Raw genomic sequence first — 26392 nt, 5'->3', positions numbered from 1 at the left:
CTTTTGAAGAATAATTAAACCGCCCTCCCTAGTGGATATAGGGAACGATTACTGGACAGTGCGCCGGTAGGCCACATTAGCCTGCCATCCGCGCATTATACTATTTATAGCCGACTCTAAGCGAGGAAATATCCCTTTGTTTCATTTCCACAATGATTGTACAGGATCCCTCAGGATTCTTGACTTGCCAATTGCAAGCAAAAGTAAAAATGTTTCCCTCCATTCTTCTCCTTTTTGCTTGAGCGTTGCTGCTCCGTTTCTTCTTTGACTGCTTGATTTTTGTTTCACGCACACAATCCACTCTCTCCGCCTCGTCTCCTCTTCCGGAAAAAAACAACCCTCTGGCTTCACGCACACAATCCACCCTCTCCCCCTCTTCTCCTCTTTTGGAAAAAGCCAATCCACTCTCTCTGCCTCTTCTCATCTCTCAGAAAAAGGTAAAAGCTTCTTCCTGAACCGGTCCCGTTGTTACAGTTCACTGCACAACAATAAGGCATGGGGGTTTTTCTTTGGAAATTCCTGAACGCACGTCTGCACTCAAGCCGAACGGCAATGTAAGTAAACGTAAGTGGACTCAACTCAAGCAGTTTGTTTGTCTTAAATGACATCACGCACTGAGTGGTCATGAAAATAGCTGAACAGAAATTTGCCGTGATCTGCGCTAACTTATTTTAATTATTATCAACAATACTTCTTGGGACCAGAAGAAAATTACAGAAAGTTACTTTATATTAACATATAAAGTTTCAAATGTGCATAAAACCGTTGCCTATGAGCTTTAAACTTTTATACATACATTTTTTCCTTTAAAAAAAAAAAAACTTTTATTGCACTCAATTTTTTGTCACCGTCTATTCCTGACTCTTTTCTATCTGTGAGCTGCTGGAATGTAAATTTCCCCACCGAGGGATGAATACATTCTCTTATCTTGTTCTAAAAATAAAATTTAAGATCAGCTCATTGGCGACACCCTGTGGCCAAAAGCGGTACTCCATCAGAAAATTTACCGAATATTAATCTTAAGGGGTGGCACGGTGGTGTAGCGGTTAGCGCTGTCACCTCCCAGCAAGAAGGTCCGGGTTCGAGCCCCGGGGCCGGCGAGGCCCTTTCTGTGCGGAGTTTGCATGTTCTCCCCGTGTCCGCGTGGGTTTCCTCCGGGTGCTCCGGTTTCCCCCACAGTCCAAAGACATGCAGGTTAGGTTAACTGGTGACTTTAAGACTATGTTCAGACTGCACCCTGAAACGACCCATATCTGATTTTTTTGCCCATATGTGACCTGTATCCGATTTGTTATTGACAATCTGAACGACACAGATCCGATTTTTTCACATGCGACCCAGGCCGCTTGGATATGTGGTCCTAATTCCGATGCATATCCGATATTTTCACATGCGACTGCAGTCTGACCGGACAGGTCGCATTCATGCGACCTACACGTCATCAACAAGAGACAAACGTCACTATTCTGCGTTGGCTAATCCCGCCTCTTTGGTGGAAAACAACATTTGTACAGTTTTCAGAATTTAAATAGATTTTTATAGAATTGATCAAGCTAATGGTGGATTTGGTAGGGACCTGGATATTGATCTGTTAGCCTGATTAAATAAAACAGTTTCTATAACTGATTTATAACTTCAACCATCCTGTATTACAAGATAAGATTGTTCTGGAAATTTCCAGCAATTTGACACCTTCGGTCTCATTAGTCTGCTGCCCACATTAATCAGATTATTGTGTGAGTTCCGCCGCCGCCACAAAAACCACATCGCCAGGTCTCGCCTCATCTCCATAGCAAACTGCACTGGTGTTTCTGCACCTTGAGCCAGTGCTGAGAGAAGTTGCAGAATTCAGCTGGCTATAAACAATCTAAATAAATATTTATAAAAATGTAGAAAAAAAAAAAAAAGTTTATTAATATGACGAAATAAATATGTGCAAATTATTAAGCCTGAATTAAGAGTTTGGTAATACAGCGGCTGTATCCCAAATGACTGCCTACTGAAGCTCGAGTGCACTATATAGAGTTTAAAAATCCATTACTTCCTAGTAACATGTAGTGCACTTATATAGAAATTAGAGAGACATTTAGGAGTCAACCCTCGTTACCAGGCTACACGTTTTCATTTCAGTTCAGAAACAAAAACACACACGAGACCTCACACTTTAACACTAACCAGATAATTAAACAAACAATCATTAAACATGAAGAGTGTGCTTTTTTTTTTTTGTTTACGTATTACGTGGATGTGCTTATTACGTGTCAATTTGCGCATGTGGGACACTTTTGGGTCGTTTTCCGTTCATATTGGAGATCGCATACAAGTAAGTCTCATATAATTGGTAATGTGAACGGCCTAACAAAAAAAAAAAAAATCGGATTTCACAACAAATCGGATATGGGTCGTTTCAGGTTGCAGTCTGAACGTAGTGAAAATTGAGCGTAGGTGTGAATGTGAATGGTTGTCTATGTGTCAGCCCTGTGATGACCTGGCGACTTGTCCAGGGTGAACCCCGCCTTTCGCCCGTAGTCAGCTGGGATAGGCTCCAGCTTGCCCTCGACCCTGTAGAACAGGATAAAGCGGCTACAGATAATGAGATGAGATGAGATTAAAGGTCATCAGCAACGGTCTGAGGTGAAACGTAGAATATCAACTTGATTGTCTAGAAGAACGACCCAAAAAGCAAATTCAATCTTCTTAGAGTCTAATTTGCACCCTAAAATTGAATAAAACGGTTAAAATATACCGTTTTGCCCAATTTCCGAAGGTTTGTTTACATCAGTTATGCGCACTTTCACCGCCAGGGGGCGTCGTCATGACGTCATTTAAGCCAAACAGACCAGGAGCAGCTCTGTGTTTACCTGCAAACCGAGCACACGTGTACGGACTTCGGTCGTGAGAGGTTGTGTAAAATGTCTGAAAGCGAGAGCGATTTTGAAGTAGGAACTCTCCAAATTAAATATCGAGAGGTGAAACTGTATACGTATGAACCTCTGGCCGTTGCGAAGCAATCGGTGGCTCACTGGTTTGACCGTGCGGCCTCGGAATCGCACAGCGACTCGGCCGACTCTGATCGCGGTGACCCCGGACCTCAACAAGACTCGCGCCCAAACGATTTATCCTGGTAGTTATGATAAATTCTTACTTTCGTCGTAATACTAAATAAGAGCCCTTTTGAAGAATAATTAAACCGCCCTCCCTAGTGGATATACAGTAGTGTGCAAAAGTTTGTGCACCCCTGGTCAAAATTGCTGTTACCATGAACAGTTAAGCAAGTTGAAGATGAAATGATCTCCAAAAGGCATAAAGTTAAAGATGACTCATTCCCTTTATATTTTAAGCAAAAGCAATTTATTTTCATCTTTTACATTTTTAAAATGACAAAAAAGGAAAAGGGCCCGAGGCAAAAGTTTGGGCACCCTGCATGGTTAGTACCTAGTAACCCCCCCTTTGGCAAGTATCACAGCTTGTAAACACTTTGTCGCCAGCTAATAATCTTTCAGTTCTTACCTGGGGGATTTTCACACATTCGTCCTTGCAAAAGGCTTCCAGTTCTACAAGTTTCTTGGGCTGTCTTGCATGCGCTGCTCTTTTGAGATCTATCCACAGATTTTCAATGATGTTTAGGTCAGGGGACTGTGAGGGCCCGGGCAAAACCTTCAGCTTGGGCCTCTTGAGGTATTCCATTGTAGATTTTGAGGTGTGCTTTGGATCATCGTCTTATTGTCGGACCCGTCCTCTTTTTAACTTCAACTTTTTTACAGATGGTGTGATGTTTGCTTCCAGAATTTGCTGGTATTTATTCGAATCCATGCTTCCCTCGACCAATGAAATGTGCCCTGTGCCACTGGCTGCAACCCAACCCCAAAGCATGATCGACCCACACCCATGCTTCAGAGTTGGAGAGGTGTTCTTTTCCTGGAATTTGGCACCCTTTTTTCTCCAAACATACCTTTGCACATTGTGGCCAAAAAGTTCTATTTTGATTTCATCAGTCCACAGGACTTGTTTCCAAAATGCATCAGGCTTGCTTAGATGTTCATTTGCAAACTTCAGACGCTGAATTTTGTGGCTAGGACGCAGGAACGGTTTTCTTCTGATGACTCTCTCATGAAGGTCATATTTGTTCAGGTGTCGCTGCATAGTAGAACAGTGCACCACCACTCCAGGGTCTGCTCAATCTTTCTGAAGGTCTTTTGCAGTTAAACAGGGGTTTTTATTTGCCTTTCTAGCAATCCAACGAGCAGTTCTTTCAGAAAGTTTTCTTCATCTTCCAGACCTCCCCTTGATCTCCACTGTTTCTGTTAACTGCCATTTCTTAATAACATTACGATCTGAGGAAACAGCTACCTGAAAACACTTTGCTACGTTCTTGTAGCCTTCTCCTGCTTTGTGAGCATCAATTATTTTATTATTCAGAATGTGAGGGAGTTGCTTAGAGGAGCCCATGGCTGTTGATTTTAGGGACAAGTTTGAGGAGTCAGAGAATTTATACAGCTTTGAAATCTGCATCATCTGACCTTTCCTCACAAAGAATATGAACAAGCCACAGCTCAATAAGCTAATTAAGGTCTGGCAGCTTGGTAAAAGTTACCGGAGAACTCAAATGTATTGGGGCGCCCAAACTTTCACATGGTGTTCCTTTTCTTTTTTCACTTTTCAATTGTACAAAACAAAAATAATACACAAATCTTGCAGAAAACGCTGAAAAGAAATGCGTCGTCTTTACCTTTACACCTTTTGGTGATCAGTTCATCTTCTACTCACTTAATTATTCACAGTAACAGACACATTCGCTCCGCCTCTTCTCCTTTTTTGAAAAAAGCCAATCCTCTCGCTTCGCCTCTTCTCCTTTTTCGAAAAAAGCCAATCCTCTCACTCCGCCTCTTTTTTGAAAAAAGCCAATCCTCTCACTCCGCCTCTTTTTTGAAAAAAGCCAATCCTCTCACTTCGCCTCTTCTCCTTTTTCGAAAAAAGCCAATCCTCTCGCTCCGCCTCTTCTTTTTTGAAAAAAGCCAATCTTCTCACTTCACCTCTTCTCCTTTTTCGAAAAAAGCCAATCCTCTCGCTTTGCCTCTTCTTTTTTGAAAAAACAAATCCTCTCGCTCCGCCTCTTCTCCTCTTCTGGAAAAAAGGTAAAAACTTCTCCCTGAACCGGTCCCGTTGTTACAGTTCACTGCACAAGGCATTTTTTTTGCAAATTCCCGAACGCACGTCTGCAATCAAGCCAAACGGCAATGAAAATACACGGAAGTGGACTCGACTCAAGCAGTTTGTTTGTCTTAAATGACGTCACGCGCCGAGTGGTCACAAAAACAGCCGAACAGAAATTCGCCACGATCCGCACTAACTTTTAATTATTACTTACTAACAATACTTCTTGGGACCAGAAGAAAATTACAGAGGGTTTAACATATAAAAGTTTCAAATGTGCATAAAATTAAAACCGTTGCCTATGAGCTTTAATGTTCAGTTTCACATGAATTATAAATGCTAAGCAGGCTAATCGTAAGAGAGTTTATCTTGCTTTGGATGCGGTTCCAACCCCAGAATCTAAAACTTTTTTTTTTATTGGAAGCAATAAAATAATTTCTAAATCAATATTCTGTCTCGGGGCGGCACGGTGGTGTAGTGGTTAGCGCTGTCGCCTCACAGCAAGAAGGTCCTGGGTTCGAGCCCCGGGGCCGGCGAGGGCCTTTCTGTGCGGAGTTTGCATGTTCTCCCCGTGTCCGCGTGGGTTTCCTCCGGGTGCTCCGGTTTCCCCCACAGTCCAAAGACATGCAGGTTAGGTTAACTGGTGACTCTAAATTGAGCGTAGGTGTGAATGTGAGTGTGAATGGTTGTCTGTGTCTATGTGTCAGCCCTGTGATGACCTGGCGACTTGTCCAGGGTGTACCCCGCCTTTCGCCCGTAGTCAGCTGGGATAGGCTCCAGCTTGCCTGCGACCCTGTAGAACAGGATAAAGCGGCTAGAGATAATGAGATGAGATGAATATTCTGTCTCAAATTATTGATTTCTTTGTAAGTAGCCATGCAATAAACAGGATTTGAGTGACCCGGTCATGATTACGAAATAATCACGCCTTCAGCATGATTGAAGACTCTTCCACTTCATGTCAGAGTCCTCTAATCACGCTATTGGGGATTATTTCACAATAACATGATCCTGTACGTTATCCTTTAGTCACAGCCCACTCACAGGGACTTATGAAATGTACTGTGATGTTAATTAACAAAGAAAAAAAATTGTATCATTGTTCATGTGGTATACGTTTATTTTACTGTTTGGAAATGACTGAGTTACATTCCGTTACTGTTTACATTACAGCAGCTATGGAGACTTGTTCCCTTTACTCACCTTGTGTTTTCTGTTGAAGTTAATGAAAGAACAAAAAAAAAAAAAAAAACCAACACATTGCATGAACTTTGTGTTCAAGTGCAGAACGTCATACTTTTTAATCATTTTATAGTTCCATTTAACGTTGCAGAAGACAGGACTCGACATGAACTCTTTAATCCACTCATCCAGTCCACAAGCAGTAAGAGTTTGCACTCGTCCTGACCGTAACCTTTGTATTCCGATGTCTTCACGAGTTCAATGAAAGGAAACATGATTAACAAAGTTTATCAAAAACCAGGTATAGTTATGATAATCATTATGCTTTAATGATTTATAATTTTTCAATACAACTCAAACTTTAACAACAAATACAAACCATCTAAAGCCCCATTATGGTATGCGTGTGTTCTAACCTATTACCTGATCTGCAGGTTTCAGAGTTAGACTCACCCAAATTCAAAGATTGTGGAGGAAATAAAGTTAAATCTTGATTAAATCCAGTAAAACCTGAAGTATAATTTAATTTAAAGAAAACGAGTTGGACATAAAGGTGACAGAATCACGGTGTGAATGAAAGCAAACCGTGAGTGAGTTCAGCACTGTCGTAAAATTCCCGCAAAATATTTTACATTTGTGATGGTTAACGTGAAACATACAGAAGAAATACAACGAAAGTCCAAATGAAATGATGATTCACGACAGAGATTTATTTTATTGAGGTGTTTGATCGCCATTTGTCCGATTTTGATGAAAGTCTATTCACCTATAATTAGATATTGCGACGTGGTTATTTTTACACACACGCCAGACTCGGCTTCCCTCGAATTTCATAAACAAACAATAACACGGCCAGATCACTGAGGGAATTGAACTAGTTTTGTTGGAACTTTATTGATGTAACTCTTGAATAATTATGAAAAAAAAAGATGATTTTCAACAAATAAATATTCAGCTCGTCCTGTCAGACAGGCAGACGTGGATTTGACTTCTCCAGACCAAACATTCGGTTGTCCCGGACAGTCGGACTACCGTTAATGTCGAGCCCTGTAGTGCGTATGATGAAATGTCAGCATAAATTTTTCCAAGAGTTGGAAAAATTTTGCATTTTCCAGGGCTGAAAGATGCATTTTCCTGGCATCTGGCACAGTGAATTTACCTCATTAGATCCCTCCAAATCCTGTCAGTCTGCTCAGTATGTACATAAAACTACATCAGCATCAAACTCCTCTTGTGCCTCATCAACTTTAATCTGTGGAATTTAGCTCCCCATCACCCAGTAGCGTACCATCTGGCTATGTGTTTCAATCAAAATGGTATCCTGTCAACTTAGTATGTAGAACACAAGACAGTTTTATTAGACATCAGCACCAGACCTCCTCTTGTACCTCACCAACTTTCAGCGAGGCAATCTCTCTACAAGTCAACAACATTTGAGCTGGAATTTGGTTCCTTAGCACCCAGGAGTATACCATCTGGTTATATGTTTCAATCAAAACGGAATCCTGTCTGCTTAGAATAAACAATACCAAACTACATCAACACCAAGAGGGGGACAGTACTGTCCCCAGAACATTTTCTCTACGTCTGCAAGAACCGTGGTGTTAAGACAGGTCAGGTTGCCTTTCAGACTCACTCAGTTTCCTATTTCTAAAATGTAAAACACTCATTTTGGACAGCCAGGTAAAGCCTCATGTGGATGTCCCTTAAAAAAAGAAGTTTATTCAAGTGTGCTTCTAGTGTACTTCTTTTAAACTAAAAATAAGAGTATGCTTTCAATTTACTTTTTATTTACTTAGAGATATACTTAATAAAAGTTATACATAAGTATACTTGGCTTATACTGAAAATTATATAGAAAAAAGTATATTAAACTTACACTTAAACTTTTGATCAAGATATAGTTAACAAAAGTATTAAAATATTTATGCCTTATGTTTAAGTGTACCTGCCCTGTAGTAAATTTTTATTTTTAAAGAAAATGAATATATATGTTCTTAATCCTGAGTATCTGTTATTTTGTGAATTCTTACCTTTTATAACTTCATTGTAACTTAAGGTACAAAACACTTAAGTTGTCTACTGGTAGTGCGCATGAGGTAAGGGTTAGGGCTAGAAAACTAATAGTATACCTAGAAGGGTAATTGCAGTAAACTTCAAAACTAAAAAGTGGACTAGATGTATATAACCAGTAACTAATAGTATATTTCCAATATGCTATGAAGTATACTTTTATAAACTAAAAAGGGGACTAGAAGTATAAAACAAGTAAACTCAGTATATTTCCAGTACACTATGCTTTTGTAAACTAAAGAGTGGACTACAAGTATAGAACTAGTGAACTATTAGTATACAAGTTTACTTGTGGTATTCTTGCAGTACAAAATTTAAAAAAAAAAAAAAAAAAAAGTTGACTTAAAATATACTTTTTATAAACTAAAAGTGGGCCAATTTAGTCCCAAGAAGTATTAGATTAGTTTACTTACCAGTATACCGTACTGTAAGTACTTTATCAGTATACTTGGTACACAAAAGTATACTTAAAGAAATATACTTTAACTTTTCTTAAGTATACTTTATAAAATTAACTTGAAGTTTACTTCTTTTTGATAAGGGACCCTACTTTTAATTTCTAGCTAACACCAAGTCAAGAGCTACCCAACACAGTCTAAACGTGCAATGTATACAAACTACAACTTGCAAATGAATCCTTCCTAGCATCATTAAACCCGGTCATCATTTAGCATCAGAGAGTCCACATCCCTAATAAACTCGCATTAATATCAATTTCTCATGTCAATAAACAAATCCGTTCTCCACAATTGCAACAGGAAAAGCAAGCACACTCTAGAATGTGGACTGCATATCAAGTCTATGATCTGGACTTTTTCTTCCTTGCTTCCACCAGAGCCTCCAGCACATGTTTCCTGGCAGTGTTCCCAAAGCCTCTGACGTTCTTTAGATTTTTCTTTAAGTTCCTCTTTCGACAATCCCAAGTAAGCCATCATCAGGGGGGGGAAAAATATTTTTATATATATATATATATATATATATATATATTATACACATGAATCCAGTATAAAGTCATGAGATTAGAGCATGATATACATGCAATCTCTTAGGATGTGAGAGTATTTCTCCATCAGTAACATCATAGTGGGAGGCATTCAAACCTGAAATCATAAACTATGAACAACTAAATAATTTGCAAAGACCATACTCGCACATCGCACAACTTTGTTCAGGGGACGAGTTTGGGGAAAAACTATTACCGCTCATCTCTATAATCCGAGAAAACCAACTCCTGCTACGAAAACTTTTGATTTCACCTACATTCCGAAATGTGAACCACTGATTTTAGATGTACCATCATCGAGTTTCGCCTGCATGCTAGGTTTTGATTGCGTCAGAAATCTGAAACAGAAAGAAACTGTAGGGGTCATCAATCCTCGTTTGCATTGGTTGGTTTCGTCGTTTTTTTCGTTCAAAATATCCATCACATCCAAAATCTAACTCCGTGAACGTTAACCCCTAGTTTCACATGCAGAATCAATGAAACTGGCCCCTATATCAAGTTTTTTACGCTTAAGTCGCCCATCCTCGTTTGCACCAAGTCCGATTTGTTGTGAATTTTTGCTCAAAATATACCCCCCCCCCAAAAAAAAACCCACCACCCACACAATTTCTCTCACCGGATTTGCATAGATCTCAAGAATGACCCATTTGGATGTCAAATCTGCTAAAAATTCTCACCTCTGCTGTATCATCTTTCAATTTTCTGAAATGGAAAATCATCCCAAAATTCAGTGGGTTTTTTTTTCTTTTTAACTAAAAGACTCATGTCTTAAAGTAATGTCATTTCACTTTACTTAGTTGTTCAGTTCTTGACATAACATTTGCCCCTTTTCCACCAAAGCAGTTCCAGGGCTGGTTCGGGGCCAGTGCTTAGTTTGGAACTGGGTTTTCTGTTTCCACTGACAAAGAACTGGCTCTGGGGCCAGAAAAACCGGTTCCAGGCTAGCACCAACTCTCTGCTGGGCCAGAGGAAAGAACCGCTTACGTCAGCGGGGGGGCGGAATTGTTAAGACCAACAACAATAGCAAGACCGTGAAAGATCGCCATTTTTAAGTGACGAGAAGCAGCAGCTGTACAAACGCGAAGTCATCCATTATTATTGTTGTTGTTGCTGCTGCTTCTTCTGCGTTGTTTTTGCTTTGATATTTGCGCCAAGGTTTATGCAAACGTAGCGACGTAACTGACATACAGCGACGTAACTGACGTGGCTCCGCTTAGCACCGCAAGCTATGGAAAAGCAAACTGGTTCTCAGCTAGCTTAAAAGTTGAACGAGTTGTGAACCAGCACTGGCTCCGAACCAGCCCTGGAACTGATTTGGTGGAAAAGGGGTAACTGATTACTACAGTTGTTGAACAGTGCTATATTATTATTTGTATTTTTATTAACTATTGAATCTCAAACTCATTAAGAAGGCAAGAAACTCATCCACTAATGACCTTTTGATGAGACACACCTGTTAATTGAAAAGTGTTCCAGGTGACTCCCTCATGAAGCTGGTTAAGATAATGACAATAGTGTGCAAAGTGTCAAGGTAAACGCTGGATAGTTAAAAGAATCTAAAAATATCAAATGCATTTTGTTTACCACATAATTCTGTACATGTTCCAGATGTTATTTCATTAGTTTTGATGTCTTCAGTATTGTTCTACAATGTAGAAAATACAGAAAAACCTCTGAATGAGTAGAGTAGGGGTGTACAAACTTTTGACTGGTCCTGTATATGTAATAGAATTACCTATAGCCAGGTGCCAGTGCTCTTTGAGGATGAGCTGCAGGTTCTTAAACACGAGCTGGATGACGTACAAAGAGAAGGACCAGCCTCCCACCACCAGCAAATAGAAAGGACTTTTCTGTGGGACACAGGGACCAAAAAAAGTGTAAAAAAAGAAAAACTTTGAAGACAAATCAGCTAATTTAAGTGTAAACATGTAAACGTTAGTCATGTTTTTGACTCTGACCTTTGGTAAAAAACGTCCCAGGATGAAGATGAGGATGATGAGGGAGGCGATCATGCCTGTACTCATTCCTGCTGAGTAATAGAACACCTGACTCCTTTAACAGAACAACATCGAACATTTAGGTTAACGCAGTGATGACAGCATGTATGCCACTGTTTAAAAAAAAAAAAGTCGCAGCCCTTTGCCAGAGAGAGAGAGAGAAGACGGCTTCTGTTATACTCCGATTTTTGCTCCAACACCACAGTTTTGGGGGTAGAAACAAAAAACAAGAACAGGGAGACCAGTGTTGGCAGAAATACACTTCCTATATTTTAACACTGCAATGTAACTCGATGATATTTGGGTCATTCCATGTCAATTCACACAAATGCCCAAAACCTCCCCAGTGACACCTCTTCAATTTGCCTCATTTTTATTTTCTTAGTGTCTTATGATGACAAATGAAAGAATCCAAAATTTTAGCTTCCTAGCTCGAACGTTTTTTGAGTTATGGCCCTTCAAAGTTTGGGTGCCACGCCCACTTTTGGGGTCCGGGAATTGCGCACTTAATTTGCAAGCATTTTTGGAGGCCCATATTTTTTGTTCTAAGGGGAATATAGACCTGTAAATTGCTATATCTATGTATTCTGGCCCTGTCTATCTGATTCTGCACCTAAAAATAGCACAGGTTTACTAACTTTATAGATATTAACCCCTTAAAAGTGGATTTTTTAATGACAATTTTTTTTTGACACTTTGGGGGTCCATATCTTGGAAAGTTTTTATGTTGATGGGGTTTCAACTGATTTATCATCATATTTGGGAACTCTACTGTGTACTTAGAGAGTTTCAGGGCACTCAGAGGTTTGGTGGGGGTACAGGAGGGCCCCAAATATGGCTTCGGGACAAAATTACCATTTGGTACGCCCTACTTCAGGCCATTAGTTGGCCATGTGGGCACATGATGACTGGAATGAACCTTTAACCCTATCAACAGACACCTTTTATCAAACTTAAGCCAATAAAAACTTTGATTATCAAACTCCTTCAATATAAACTAAGCATTTGTATATATGGTACTATTTTTGCATATTTTCTGAAAATCCTAAGTCCGGAAAGTAGGTCAACTGTCAAATGAACATTTGTTCATTTATTTGTAGTCTACGAGCATACTTCAAAAAGTCCTCAGCCTCACCCAGAAAATGTCACAAGAGAAAGTGTTATTTTTCAACACGGTCCACAGATGTTCAAGCTTCGCTATCTCTTCATGAAAGGTGGTCACATCTTGAGCCTCCAGATCCTCCTGAACAGCGTCGAAGACTTCATCATGACTCTGAAAATGGCGAACACGCAAGTGGGATTTCAGTTTGGGGAAACAGAAGTCGGACGGTGCCAGGTCGGGTGAGTAAGGTGCACGGGGCAAGCAACAGTTCAAAGCCATATTTGGCTGCTTCTGCCCCGCCACCTGTACTGTACGGACGAGTGCATTGTCCTGGAGCAACAGTACACCAGCTCGAAGCTTTCTTTCCTCTCCTTTTTTCTTCTCCTTTGATCGTTTCTTTCATTTGAGTTTTTGTGGCCAGTGATACAAGGCATTTTATTCGATCCACATTCAATGGATATGAGCAACCGCGTGCTCTGATTGGCTGCTCTACTACTAGGATATCAGCTCATATACCGTGAGTAGAGAAAAACAAAATGGCGGCGGGTGTTGCTGAATCAACCGAGGACGAAATAAAAACTCTACTCGAAAACAAAACCACAAAAAATATCACATTTTTCATAAATTGTTCCTGTAATTTCGCCGGTTTGTTTACATTCTAAGTGGAAATGATTTTGTCGGGCGTTTTGTATAAAAGTTTTTATTTATTGAATTTGCAAAGGATAAAAATAAAAATATTCCGTTTCTTAAAAACCAGTGAATATGGATAGAATAAAACAATTATTCCACTCAATCTCGTCATACACGGATTACAGACAACTATCAGCTCATGTACGACTCGATTTCGTGGAATAACTGTTAAACAGTGTACAGTTACGCCCCAAAATGTGAGTTACGTCCCTTGTTTCAGGGTGAGGCCGAGAACTTTTTGAAGTTCCCTCATATTAACGGCACTCCAAATCTGATCTTTTCCATCTAATTACCTGCTGAGCGAATCTGCAAAGAAGAACAGCAGGACTCCAGCCAGGAACACCAGAAACAAGTAGACATCAAATCCTACATGAGATAAACGACAGTTAGTGATGACGAAAGGTTTTTCCTTTTCGTCCTGACTCAAACAGAAATGATCCTGTGATGCAATAAGTATATCAGACTCACTCCGGCTGGATTTTATTGTGTAGGACACGAAGGGATCTGAAGGATCCACGCGGAAGCAGGTCTTCTCACTGAAAAGGCTGATGCTCACGCTGGTCTCGTTCGTCTGCTCGTGGATCCAGTGCTGCACCATGGACCAAAAACTGAGATGTTCAAGCTCCTCCAGCTCCTCTTCATCCTTTACAACCGTTACCTTCAGCTCCTTGGAGCTCCACACTTTCACCTGTCAAGCACCACACATGGAGGAGTTTTCACGTTAGAGCACCACAATGGTGAAAACGAAGTGACTAAATGGAGCTTAAAATCAACCAAAATCCTGTTTGTCTGGTATTGGATATTTGATTCTGTAGTGTTGTACTGGAAGTTACTGATCTAACAGAGTTAACGTAGTTAAGTAATGAAATCATTGTCAATATCTTAAAGGGTAATGTGCACAATTTTATATTGATTTTTTTTCCATACAAACTTTGTTAGATTTCTATTTTATGACTTCTACAGTATTGAAACAACATAAACATTTTAGAGTTCCAAACGTTCATGCTTTTTTTTCCAGCACAAAATTAAATATATGTTACAGGAAAAAAAAAAAGTTTGCACAATGTCTGAGCAGCATATTCCATAAGAGAGCACTTAGAAAGAAACAAAGAAAGAAAGAAACTTTATTCATCACACACTTGTGAAATTCCTCTCTGCATTTAACCCATCTGAAGCAGTGAACACACACACACACACACAGCAGTGGGCCGCCATGCTAACAGCACCCGGGGAGCAGTTGGGAGTTCGGTGCCTCGCTCAAGGGCACCTCAGCCTAAGGCCGTCCCATATTAACCTAACCGCATGTTTTTGGACTGTGGGGGAAACCAGAGCACCCGGAGGAAACCCACACAGACACGGGGAGAACATGCAAACTCCACACAAAGGCCCTCGCCGGCCACTGGGCTCAAACCCAGAACCTTCTTGCTGTGAGGCGACAGCGCTAACCGCTACACCACCGTGCAGAACATAATGAAGGCTGCTGGGTTTTGGTGTAAAATGAAGACGTGAGTGTGACCATCAAAGTGTCCAGAAGAACTGTGGCTGGTTCTGTAAGATGCTCAGTAAAACCTACAGATCATTTCCACATAAAACTGACCTCACTGGACCTGAGACGGATGGAGAATATTTTATATATATAAAAAGCAAAGGGTCATCTCACACCAAATATTGACTCATTTATTATGGCTTACTGATTACTGTTTATCTCATCTTATTATCTGTAGCCGCTTTATCCTTCTACAGGGTCGCAGGCGAGCTGGAGCCTATCCCAGCTGACTACGGGCGAAAGGCGGGGTACACCCTGGACAAGTCGCCAGGTCATCACAGGGCTGACACATAGACACAGACAACCATTCACACTCACATTCACACCTACGCTCAATTTAGAGTCACCAGTTAACCTAACCTGCATGTCTTTGGACTGTGGGGGAAACCGGAGCACCCGGAGGAAACCCATGCGGACACGGGGAGAACATGCAAACTCCGCACAGAAAGGCCCTCGCCGGCCCTGGGGCTCGAACCCGGACCTTCTTGCTGTGAGGCGACAGCGCTAACCACTACACCACCGTGCCGCCCATTACTGTTTATAGTATTTTTTAATTTAATGTTGAAATGTTGTTCTCATCTAGTGTTTATACTGTTTATTTATACTGTTTAAATTGTTTGTCTGAGTGTTTAGTCTATGTCTAGTTCCTATCTAGTGTTCATACTGTTTATATTGTTTTTTTTTCAAATTATTCTATTTTTATTTTTTGCATTGCCTGTTTGCACCGTGGGTCAGAGAGGACTGAAATTTCATCTCTGCTGTATGTCGAGCATGTAGAGCATATTTGACAATAAAGTTGACTTGAAATATTTCGTTTGATTATTTTTTTGAGCTGTTTTTGGTTGACAGCATTTCTTTCTTTATTGAACTTCTGTGCTAGTCACGGTTTGTCCATAACGAACACCATGTTCGAGCATAGGGGTGTCCATAAGTGCACGTGGCACCAGGACACTTTAGGTCGGAGGTCGATGATCGACTTTGTAGTCGTTTCATCTGATCTCCAGCCCCATGTCTTGGACACTCGGGTGAAGAGAGGGGCTGAGCTGTCAACTGATCACCACCTGGTGGTGTGTTGGATCCGCTGGTGGAGGAGGAAGCCGGACAGACCTGGCAGGCCCAAACGTATGGTGAGGGTCTGCTGGGAACGTCTGGCCGAGCACTCTGTTGGGGAGGTCTTTAACTCCCACCTCCGGGAGAGCTTCTCCCAGCTTCCGAGGGAGGCGGGGGACATTGAGTCTGAGTGGACCATGTTCTCTGCCTCCACCGTCGATGCGGCTGTTCGGAGCTGTGGCCACAAGGTCTCCGGTGCCTGTCGTGGCGGCAATCCCCAAACCCGGTGGTGGACACCGGAAGTAAGGGATGCCGTCAAGCTGAAGGAGGCCTATCGGGCCATGTTGGCCTCCGGGACTCCTGAGGCAGCTGATGGGTATCGGCAGGCCAGGCGTGCCGTAGCTCGGGCAATTGCGGAGGCAAAAACTCGGAACTGGGAGGAGTTCGGGGAGGCCATGGAGGAGCCGTTGACCTCGACTGGGGATATTGTCGGGCGGTGGAAGGAATACTTCGAGGATCTCCTCAATCCCACCATCATGTCTTCCATTGAGGAAGTGGAGGCTGATGACTCAGAGGTGGACTCGTCCATTACACAAGCTGAAGTCACTGAAATGGTTTGCAAGCTCCTCGGTGGCAAGGCACCGGGGGTGGATGAAATCCGCCCTGAGTATCTCAAGTCTCTGGATGTTGTGGGGCTGTCTTGGCTGACATGCCTCTGCAACATCGCATGGCGGTTGGGGACAGTGCCTCTGGAGTGGCAGACTGGGGTGGTGGTCCCTCTTTTTAAGGAAGGGGACCAGACAGTGTGCTCCAATTATAGGGGAAATCACACTTCAGCCGCCCCGGGAAGGTTTACTCCAGGGTACTGGAGAGGAGAATTCGGCCAATAGTCGAACCTCGGATCCAGGAGGAACAATGCGGTTTTCGTCCTGGTCATGGAACACTGGACCAGCTCTATACACTTCATAGGGTGCTCGAGGGTTCATGGGAGTTCGCCCAACCAGTCCACATGTGCTTTGTGCATCTGGAGAAGGCATTCGTCCGTGTCCCTCGTGGTATCCTGTGCGGGGTGCTTCGGGAGTATGGGGTTCGGGGCTCTTTGCTAAGGGCTGTCCGGTCCCTGTATGAACGGTGCAGGAGTCTGGCTCGCATTGCCGGCAGTAAGTCAGACATGTTCCCAGTGCATGTTGGACTCCGGCAGGGCTGCCCTTTGTCACCGGTTCTGTTCATAATTTTTATGGACAGAATTTCTAGGTGCAGCCAGGGGCCGGAGGGAATCCTGTTTGGGAACCACAGGATTTCATCTCTGCTTTTTGCGGATGATGTTGTCCTGTTGGCTTCTTCAAACCAGGACCTTCAGCATGCACTGGGGCGGTTTGCAGTCGAGTGTGAAGCGGCTGGGATGAGAATCAGCACCTCCAAGTCCGAGGCCATGATTCTCGACCGGAAAAGGGTGGCTTGCCCTCTTCAGGTTGGTGGAGAAGCCCTGCCTCAAGTGGAGGAGTTTAAGTATCTCGGGATCTTGTTCACGAGTGAGGGAAGGATGGAGCGTGAGATCGACAGGCGGATTGGTGCAGCCTCCGCAGTGATACGGTTGCTTTACCGGTCCGTTGTGGTGAAGGAGCTGAGCCAAAAGGCGAAGCTCTCGAGTTACTGGTCGAGCTACGTTCCGACTCTCACCTATGGTCATGAGCTTTGGGTAAATGACCGAAAGAACAAGATCGCGGATACAAGTGGCCGAAATGAGTTTCCTTCGTAGGGTGGCTGGGCGCTCCCTTGGAGATAGGGTGAGAAGCACAGTCACTCGGGAGGAGCTCGGAGTAGAGCCGCTGCTCCTCCACATTGAGAGGAATCAGCTGAGGTGGCTCGGGCATCTCTTTCGGATGCCTCCTGGACGCCTCCCTGGGGAGGTGTTCCAGGCATGTCCCCCAGGGAGGAGGCCCCGGGGAAGACCCAGGACACACTGGAGGGACTATGTCTCTCGGCTGGCCTGGGAATGCCTCGGTGTTCTTCCCGAGGTGTCTGGGGAGAAGGAAATTTGGGCTTCCATGCTCAGACTGCTGCCTCCGTGACCTGGCCCCGGATAAGCGGAAGAAAACGAGATGAGATGAGCATTTCTTTACATGTGCCTAAGACTTTTGCACAGAACTGTGTGTATGTAAGATATATTTAAGATACGTTTCTGATTGGTGTTTCAACTACAAAACAAATTTCAATGAGATGCTTTGGGAAAGTATATGTGATCTCTCTTACTATGCTGAGAATGGACAACAATCTTTAAAGCTAGACGGCCTTTCAAGTTCATAAAAATCTGAAATTTAGTTCCGTCTGAAATGTGGTCATTGTGATGTATCTTTATTTCAGCAATAGCTCACAAAATATTGGGCCATTCTGTGGCTGGGAAGTTCTTTAATTTGAGGGGATTAAAGCAAATAACGGGCATGACATGCAGTAGCCCACCAGAACCAACCAGTGTGATGGCCAGGTGTCCACATACTTTTGGTCATACATATAGCGTACCTTATATTTCAGGTTACGCACACCAAAATTTGTGTGAGAATTTGGAAAACAAATGTGCTGGCAGCAGATCATATAATGTGTCATTTGAGAAATGCTGACCTTTTTTTTTTTTAAAGTATTCCAGGACTTTTATATGTGATATGTTCCAGGTGATTTTTTTTTCTTTTTTAAAAAATCAGGTGATTCTATATTTACCTACGTGAATTAGGATTTATTGTATGTTCATCAATAAAAGAACATTTCTGGCTGGTGTCATGGTCAAGACTTCAAAGCAGAAGGTCCTGAGTTCAATTCCCAGCAAGGACAGTAAAAAGTGGGGAGAAAAAAAAAAAAGCTAATTTAAATCAGACAGGTATATAAATGTGTAATTCTGGGTACAGAGGTATAAGAGGATAGAATATATAAAAGGGGTGGGGTGAGTGGGAGATGGAGGAGGGGGAAAGGTGAATAGATAGTGGTTGTCGAAATGTTGTCATTCTTTTATGAACCCCCTAAAAAAAATCCAAGTCCCCCCTTTTTAAAATGACCCTGTTTTAAAAAAAAAAAATCCCTTTTAAGAACGTTGACCAAACCCACCGAGGTAAATCTACAAATCACCTGATTTCTAAAATCACCTGTAACATATATGAAACATATTTTTGGAGTCCATATAGAAAGTATACTGAAAAAGCTTCGTCCTAAATTAGGTTTGAAAAATGCTTTTCCTTTCACTGCCTGAGCACTTTCCTTTCAGTATTAGATTATGGTGATATACATGCATGCATGCATCTTCATCCTGGACAAACTGATCAGGCGGGCCGGCTCTGTGGTCGGCGTGAAGCTGGACTCTCTGGTGACGGTGGCAGAGAAGACGACTATGGACAAACTACTGAACATCATGGACGATGCCAGTCACCTTCTGCACACCATCATCAGCAACCAGAGGAGCCTGTTCAGTGACAGAATGCTCCTTCCCAAGTGCAGGACGAACAGACTCAAAAACTCCTTTGTCCCTCAAGCCATCAGACTGTACAACTCTCTGGGGGGGAGGAGGGGGAACAGGAGGACAGAGGACAGGAAGGAGCAGTAGCCTAGCCTGACAGTAAACAATACTGGACATTGTGCAATACCTCACCATACAAACAAGTACACAGGGAACTGTTCTCACCTGGATCCTTGTCCAGGTTTCCCTCCATCCAGGAGCAGGGGTTGGGTTGATGTAGCAGAAGTGCTGAGCTTCCAAGAACTTCACCACCTGCCCATCTTTAACACTGATAATACTGCGGGTAGCTGCACAAAAACAAACAGAGCTGACAGTTTAACTCCTATGTCTCAGTAAACATGTCCAGGAAACGCTTTCAACACTGAATTCTAGCTTTAAAAAAAAGCCACATTAACACTTTTACAACAAAATCAAAGTGGAACAAACATCAACAACCGGAAAAACAAGACAAGCTGAGCGTCAGTCTCTGAATCCCTCACATCCTCTTCAGCTATAAAACCTGCAGTTATTCACTTCATTATTCGTATTCTAGCGATTAAAAACGACTTTATAAACAAGCTTACCGAATGCGTGGTCAAAAAGCTGAAGAAGAAACAAAGCAGTAAACACGACGCTTCTTGTTCCAATGTTTGCAAAATGAAACTCTTCCTTCATTTTCATGCATCCCGCCATATTGGTGCTTTCACTTCTTCGGCAGCAGCTTCAGGCAGGTCGCAGTGCAGCAACAGCGCCGCCGGACTCAGCAGCGCCCTCTGCCGAGCGGAAGCGGACAAACATACAGGCCAAACCCACAGGCTTTTTCAAATGGAGTTCATTCTCAGTTCAAGAGAAACAAAAAAATACTTTTATGGAATATACACTGCCGTTCAAAAGTTTAGGGTCACTTTGAAATGTCCTTATTTTTGAAAGAAAAGCACTGTTCTTTTCAATGAAGATGACTTTAAACTAATCAGAAATCCACTCTATACATTGCTAATGTGGTAAATGAGTATTCTAGCTGCAAATGTCTGGTTTTTGGTGCAATATCTCCATAGGTGTATAGAGGCCCATTTCCAGCAACTCTCACTCCAGTGTTCTAATGGTACAATGTGTTTGCTCATTGCCTCAGAAGGCTAATGGATGATTAGAAAACCCTTGTACAATCATGTTAGCACAGCTGAAAACAGTTGAGCTCTTTAGAGAAGCTATAAAACTAGGGTGACCAGATTTCCCTAGTCTGAAACCGGGACACTTTTGCGCACGACCATGCTCATGCACGCACACTTTTTTTTACGTAAACGTGACACTCAGAGAGGTGCTCTTATTTTGTTGAAGCTCACATTTATCAACATCTCACATGAAATAAAACAAACAGGCATTTTGTTATCTAGTAGCATAGTGGTATACAGATCAGTTAAATTATGGTCAGACAACAGATTTTGTAATGGCTGAGAATAGGCCAGGCTATGTCCATAGGCCAAATTTAAACTGACTTATTTCACCTGTTTGTGAGAACACCAAGAAGAATGCATATGCACATGTAGGCTATATCTCAAATTATAGAATGAACTTCTCATCTCATCTCATCATCTCTAGCCACTTTATCCTTCTACAGGGTCGCAGGCAAGCTGGAGCCTATCCCAGCTGACTACGGGCGAAAGGCGGGGTTCACCCTGGACAAGTCGCCAGGTCATCACAGGGCTGACACATAGACACAGACAACCATTCACACCTACGGTCAATTTAGAGTCACCAGTTAACCTAACCTGCATGTCTTTGGACTGTGGGGGAAACCGGAGCACCCGGAGGAAACCCACGCGGACACGGGGAGAACATGCAAACTCCACACAGAAAGGCCCTCGCCGGCCCCGGGGCTCGAACCCAGGACCTTCTTGCTGTGAGGCGACAGCGCTAACCATTACACCACCGTGCCGCCCTAGAATGAACTTAAAAAGTAGATGTGACCTCAACATAGCCTAGGTCAGAATCAACCTTACTAACCATTCCCCACAACTGAATGAATAAAGCAAGAAGATGTGGACAAAAGTGAACACTTTAATGGAAGGTGCAACAAGCTGTTCAACACAGCAATATGGCCAAACTGTCAGAATGGTATGTTAAACAGAAACAAAAAAAGAGACAAGTGATTTGAGAATATACACTCAAACAAAACAGCAGTAAAGGAGGAGAGGGGCGACAGCCCGAGGAAAGACCCCACAGGAGTGCACATCATTTGCAACATAGGCTACCCAACTCAGTACAGGAACAAAGCTAAGGCGACTGTCAATCCACCCACCCTAAACAAAATGCATTAGCCTACGTATATTTACAAGAAGAGTGAATCTTTTCCAGTTTTAATGTGATCCTGTATATCGGCGTTACCACCGTGGGCTACGGAGAAGGAACACTTACAGTGTGTGCAGTCGGCTTCGTGCGCATTGTTCTGCACCTCTCGGAGGAAGGGGTAGGTGCCCTGTAAATCTTTGGAAAAGGTACATTTTCTTTTCGGCATAATTGCTGCAGCATTACTGCTGCTAGCTGCTAGACAAAGAACATTCACGCCAGTTCATGTTTATTTTATTGTTGCATGGCAACACGTTCTGTTGTCTGGAATAATGTGGCTAAATAAACACCCATGCCACAGGGCCAGGGGGCAGTAACCAGGAAAGTTTGCGATTCCTGTCAATTCATCAAAATAGTAAATGCAGGGCCCTATGAAAGATTACAATTTAGGGCCCCCCGGTAAAATTTTCAAGCTCAAGCAACTGAATTTGAAGTCTGTTTTTGGCTGGCACTTCTACTTTACTATGCATGTGATCAGCTACCTAGCAAGTTTAGGTGATACAGTTATTTGGTATCTGAACATTTAAAATGCAGAACTGTCAGAATTAGACTGAATAGACTGTTGCCTTAAAATGAAAATTCCATGATATATATTATGGAAGATATTTCTTTTATTAGCAACTATTATTAGGCCACTCAGTAGCCTATGGAGTTCATTCAATCCAAATGTTTGTGTTGAGAGAAACTGCATGCATCACTGTATCAGTATGGATTTATAACATTCTGTATGCGCATTATGGAGACTCCAGAGCCCTCCAGCAAACATCAATAATCAGGATTACAAAATGCTTTGTTTCCTCCATTTATTGACTTATTGTATGTGATCAAATGTATGCCTTGATGAATAACTACACTAGTTTTTTGATACAATTACAGAGTGCACTGCAAGAAATCCACTAAGTGTTTTTGGTTTCTTTTAGGCATCACACATTTATTAGAAAACACAGCAAATGTTCAAATATTCAAGTTAAATACTTAGCAACAGTATCAATAAATCCACACATGAATAGCAATGATATCTCTGACCACAGCTAATGTGCAAAATATGAAAGTTAAATACTTAACAATATCAACAAATCCGGCGGCACGGTGGTGTAGTGGTTAGCGCTGTCGCCTCCAGCTCCAGCTTGCCTGCGACCCTGTAGAAGGATAAAGCGGCTAGAGATAATGAGATGAGATGAGATCAACAAATCCACACATGAACAATAGCAAAACATCTAGACTTAGGGCGGCACGGTGGTGTAGTGGTTAGCGCTGTCACCTCACAGCAAGAAGGTCCTGGGTTCGAGCCCCGTGGCCGGCGAGGGCCTTTCTGTGCGGAGTTTGCATGTTCTCCCCGTGTCCGCGTGGGTTTCCTCCGGGTGCTCCAGTTTCCCCCACAGTCCAAAGACATGCAGGTTAGGTTAACTGGTGACTCTAAATTGAGCGTAGGTGTGAATGTGAGTGTGAATGGTTGTCTGTATCTATGTGTCAGCCCTGTGATGACCTGGCGACTTGTCCAGGGTGTACCCCGCCTTTCGCCCGTAGTCAGCTGGGATAGGCTCCAGCTTGCCTGCGACCCTGTAGAACAGGATAAAGCGGCTAGAGATAATGAGATGAGATGAGATCTAGACGTAATTATATAATAAAGATACCTATGAAAAAAGGTGATTTTTTTTTCACACACAGTGTGATATCCGGACTTCATAATTCATCACACCTGCTCCTGCTTAGCAACTTCTAGAATGCACACCTTTGTTGCGCACATAGAGAAACCGGCAGCTGAGCTGAGCTGCGCTAATAGCGGCGCTGCGCACACACGGAGCTACACATTTCACTGTCCCGCGCCCAGAATCACACTGTACCATTAGTAAAAAGGGTGGAGGGGTGAAATGACAATATCATAAATAATTCAAGAAAAATGTTATAGCAAATCATAACCATGTATAATTTGCATATTTTAACAGATAAAATGAAATATTTTATTTCAAAAACTTACACAAAGCAATACTATTAAAATAATATTAATATCCCTCACAGGCCCCCCTGTCAGTGCCAGGCCCTTAGAATCGTCCTAACTCCCCCCCCCCCCCCCCCAGCGGCGCCCCTGACGTTGCGAGTGGCGAAAACCGGGACATAGCCGTGTCCCGACAGACTTTTGTCGGGACTCGGGACACACAACCCCAAATCGGGACTGTCCCGGTAAAACCGGGACATCTGGTCACCCTAAAAACTGACCTTCCTTTGAGCAGATTGAGTTTCTGGAGCATCACATTTGTGGGGTCGATTAAATGCTCAAAATGGCCAGAAAAATGTCTCGACTATATTTTCTATTCATTTTACAACTTATGGTGGGAAATAAAAGTGTGACTTTTCATGTAAAACACAAAATTGTCTGGGTGACCCCAAACTTTTGAACGATAGTGTATATACTGCACATTTAACCACTACACAGAGTAACATAGCTTACATTCTCAAATAGAGGACTACAGTATGTAAGGAGGAAAAGAAAGAAAGCACAACTTTATTCATCACACCCTTAGCAAAAAGTAGTATACTTAAAGTTCATTTTATGAAGTATGCTTCAGTATAAGTATAGCAAGTATACTACAGACCAGGTACTTTTAGTGCACTAGAAAGTATACAAATTTAATACTTTTTCGGACTAAATTGGAACATTTTAAGTTTGCAAAAGTACACTTTAAAGTCTACAACAAGTACACTCATCTATATACTATCAATGTACTTGGTATATCCCTCTCGTATGCTTAAAGTATACCACAAGTACACTTATCGATATACCGCCATTGTACTAGTTACACTACCGTTCAAAAGTTTGGGGTCACCCAGACAATTTTGTGTTTTCCATGAAAAGTCACACTTTTATTTACCACCATAAGTTGTAAAATGAATAGAAAATATAGTCAAGACATTTTTCTGGCCATTTTGAGCATTTAATCGACCCCACAAATGTGATGCTCCAGAAACTCAATCTGCTCAAAGGAAGGTCAGTTTTATAGCTTCTCTAAAGAGCTCAACTGTTTTCAGCTGTGCTAACATGATTGTACAAGGGTTTTCTAATCATCCATTAGCCTTCTGAGGCAATGAGCAAACACATTGTACCATTAGAACACTGGAGTGAGAGTTGCTGGAAATGGGCCTCTATACACCTATGGAGATATTGCACCAAAAACCAGACATTTGCAGCTAGAATAGTCATTTACCACATTAGCAATGTATAGAGTGGATTTCTGATTAGTTTAAAGTGATCTTCATTGAAAAGAACAGTGCTTTTCTTTCAAAAATAAGGACATTTCAAAGTGACCCCAAACTTTTGAACGGTAGTGTAAATAATGTAGCGTGTGTATCTAACACGCTCTCGTACACTGTTGCTATAGAAACAGGATCATGTTAGAACAAGCGTATTCGTACAGAAACCTGTGATTTTGAATGAATTAAAGGCTGCCCTAGTGTCAGAAAACTCATCAACGCCTTCTGACCAATCAGATTCGAGCATTCAGTAGCACTGGGAATGTGAAACGATATGAATGTACAGTATACACTCAGCGGCCACTTTAATAGGAACTTGTTCTTGAGTCTCAGATCCCTGTTCTTGGCTGCAGGAGTGGAACCCAGTGTGGTGTTCTGCTGTTGCATGCTGAGATGCTTTTCTGCTCACCACGGTTGTAAAGAGTGATTATACGAGTTCTTTCCTGGCGAAAAAGCTCAAACCTTTTAAATAAAACTTCTTTTTGCTAAGGGCGCACTTGTGAAATTTCTTCTCTGTATTTAACCCATCTGAAGCAGTGAACACACACATGAGCAATGAGCACACACACACACCCACCCTCAGCCCAAGGCCGTCCCATATTAACCTAACCGCATGTCTTTGGACTGTGGGGGAAACCGGAGCACCCGAAGGAAACCCATGCAGACACGGGGAGAACATGCAAACTCCACACAGAAAGGCCCTCGCCGGCCGCTGGGTTCGAACCCAGAACCTTCTTGCTGTGAGGCGACCGTGCTAACCACTACACCACCGTGCCACCCATTTGGGCAAAGTTTTCAACTAGCAATGATCGCGCCTCAGATAAACCTCATAAGCTATGATATTGCCTCTGCACAAGGAGGATGCTCTGTACAAGCCTAATATTATATCTACTTGTAGGTGGTAAAAGAGAGCAACTGGACTTGCTTGAAGATTCTTGAAAACGTTTCACCTCTCATCCGAAAGGCTTCTTCAGAAGAATGATGAGAGGTGAAACGTCTTCAAGAATCTTCAAGCAAGTCCAGTTGCTCTCTTTTACCACCCATAGTTTACTATGACCTGGATGACTGAGAATCTTCACAGACATCTATCTTGTAGGGTAGTCACACTAGAGGCGGAATGAGCCGGAATGCCGTCGGAATGAAAATTCTTCGTATATTCCGGGATATTCGAAGTGCATTCTAAAAATTCCGACTGCATTCTGAGTGCATTCCAAACATTCGGGCCCATTCTTGTGGCTGGCTCGAATGTTTTGCTCATGCTCAAAACATTCGAGGTGCATTCGAAGAGGAGAAATATCGAACGGCATTCGAAGTGTATGCTAACTGCATTCTGACTGCATTCTAAATATTCTTACGGCATTCCAACAGCATTCGAAACATTCTGATCATGTTCGAGGGAAAAATCGAAATGGCAAGCCACTTCAAATCCTGCAAGAATGTCCCAAATGTGCCTCGAATGAGCCGGAATGCCGTCGGAATGAAAATTCTTCGTATATTCCGGGATATTCTAAGTACATTCTAA

General features: G+C 42.4%; 1 protein-coding gene and 1 pseudogene across 1 annotated transcript in view; both read right to left on the bottom strand.

Annotated features, from left to right (window-relative positions):
- nemp1 (nuclear envelope integral membrane protein 1) overlaps positions 1 to 19985 on the bottom strand; it is a 28769-nt gene extending 8784 nt beyond the window's left edge. The window contains exons 1-6 of the mRNA XM_060938544.1: positions 19863 to 19985; positions 19465 to 19586; positions 13670 to 13889; positions 13495 to 13567; positions 11371 to 11464; positions 11148 to 11262 (exon numbers count right to left, since the gene is read on the bottom strand). Coding sequence (XP_060794527.1) covers positions 11148 to 11262; positions 11371 to 11464; positions 13495 to 13567; positions 13670 to 13889; positions 19465 to 19586; positions 19863 to 19971 — 733 coding nt within the window. The 5' untranslated portion in view covers positions 19972 to 19985. The remainder of the gene's footprint in view (positions 1 to 11147; positions 11263 to 11370; positions 11465 to 13494; positions 13568 to 13669; positions 13890 to 19464; positions 19587 to 19862) is intronic.
- A 5663-nt stretch (positions 19986 to 25648) lies between these two features.
- Positions 25649 to 25730, bottom strand: LOC132897229 (U4 spliceosomal RNA; annotated as a pseudogene).
- Positions 25731 to 26392: the final 662 nt, after the last annotated feature.

The sequence above is a fragment of the Neoarius graeffei genome, chromosome 13 (assembly GCF_027579695.1).
Source record: "Neoarius graeffei isolate fNeoGra1 chromosome 13, fNeoGra1.pri, whole genome shotgun sequence".
NCBI lineage: Eukaryota > Metazoa > Chordata > Actinopteri > Siluriformes > Ariidae > Neoarius > Neoarius graeffei.
Note: the sequence above shows the minus strand (reverse complement) of the source record. Positions and strands in the feature narration are given on the sequence as shown.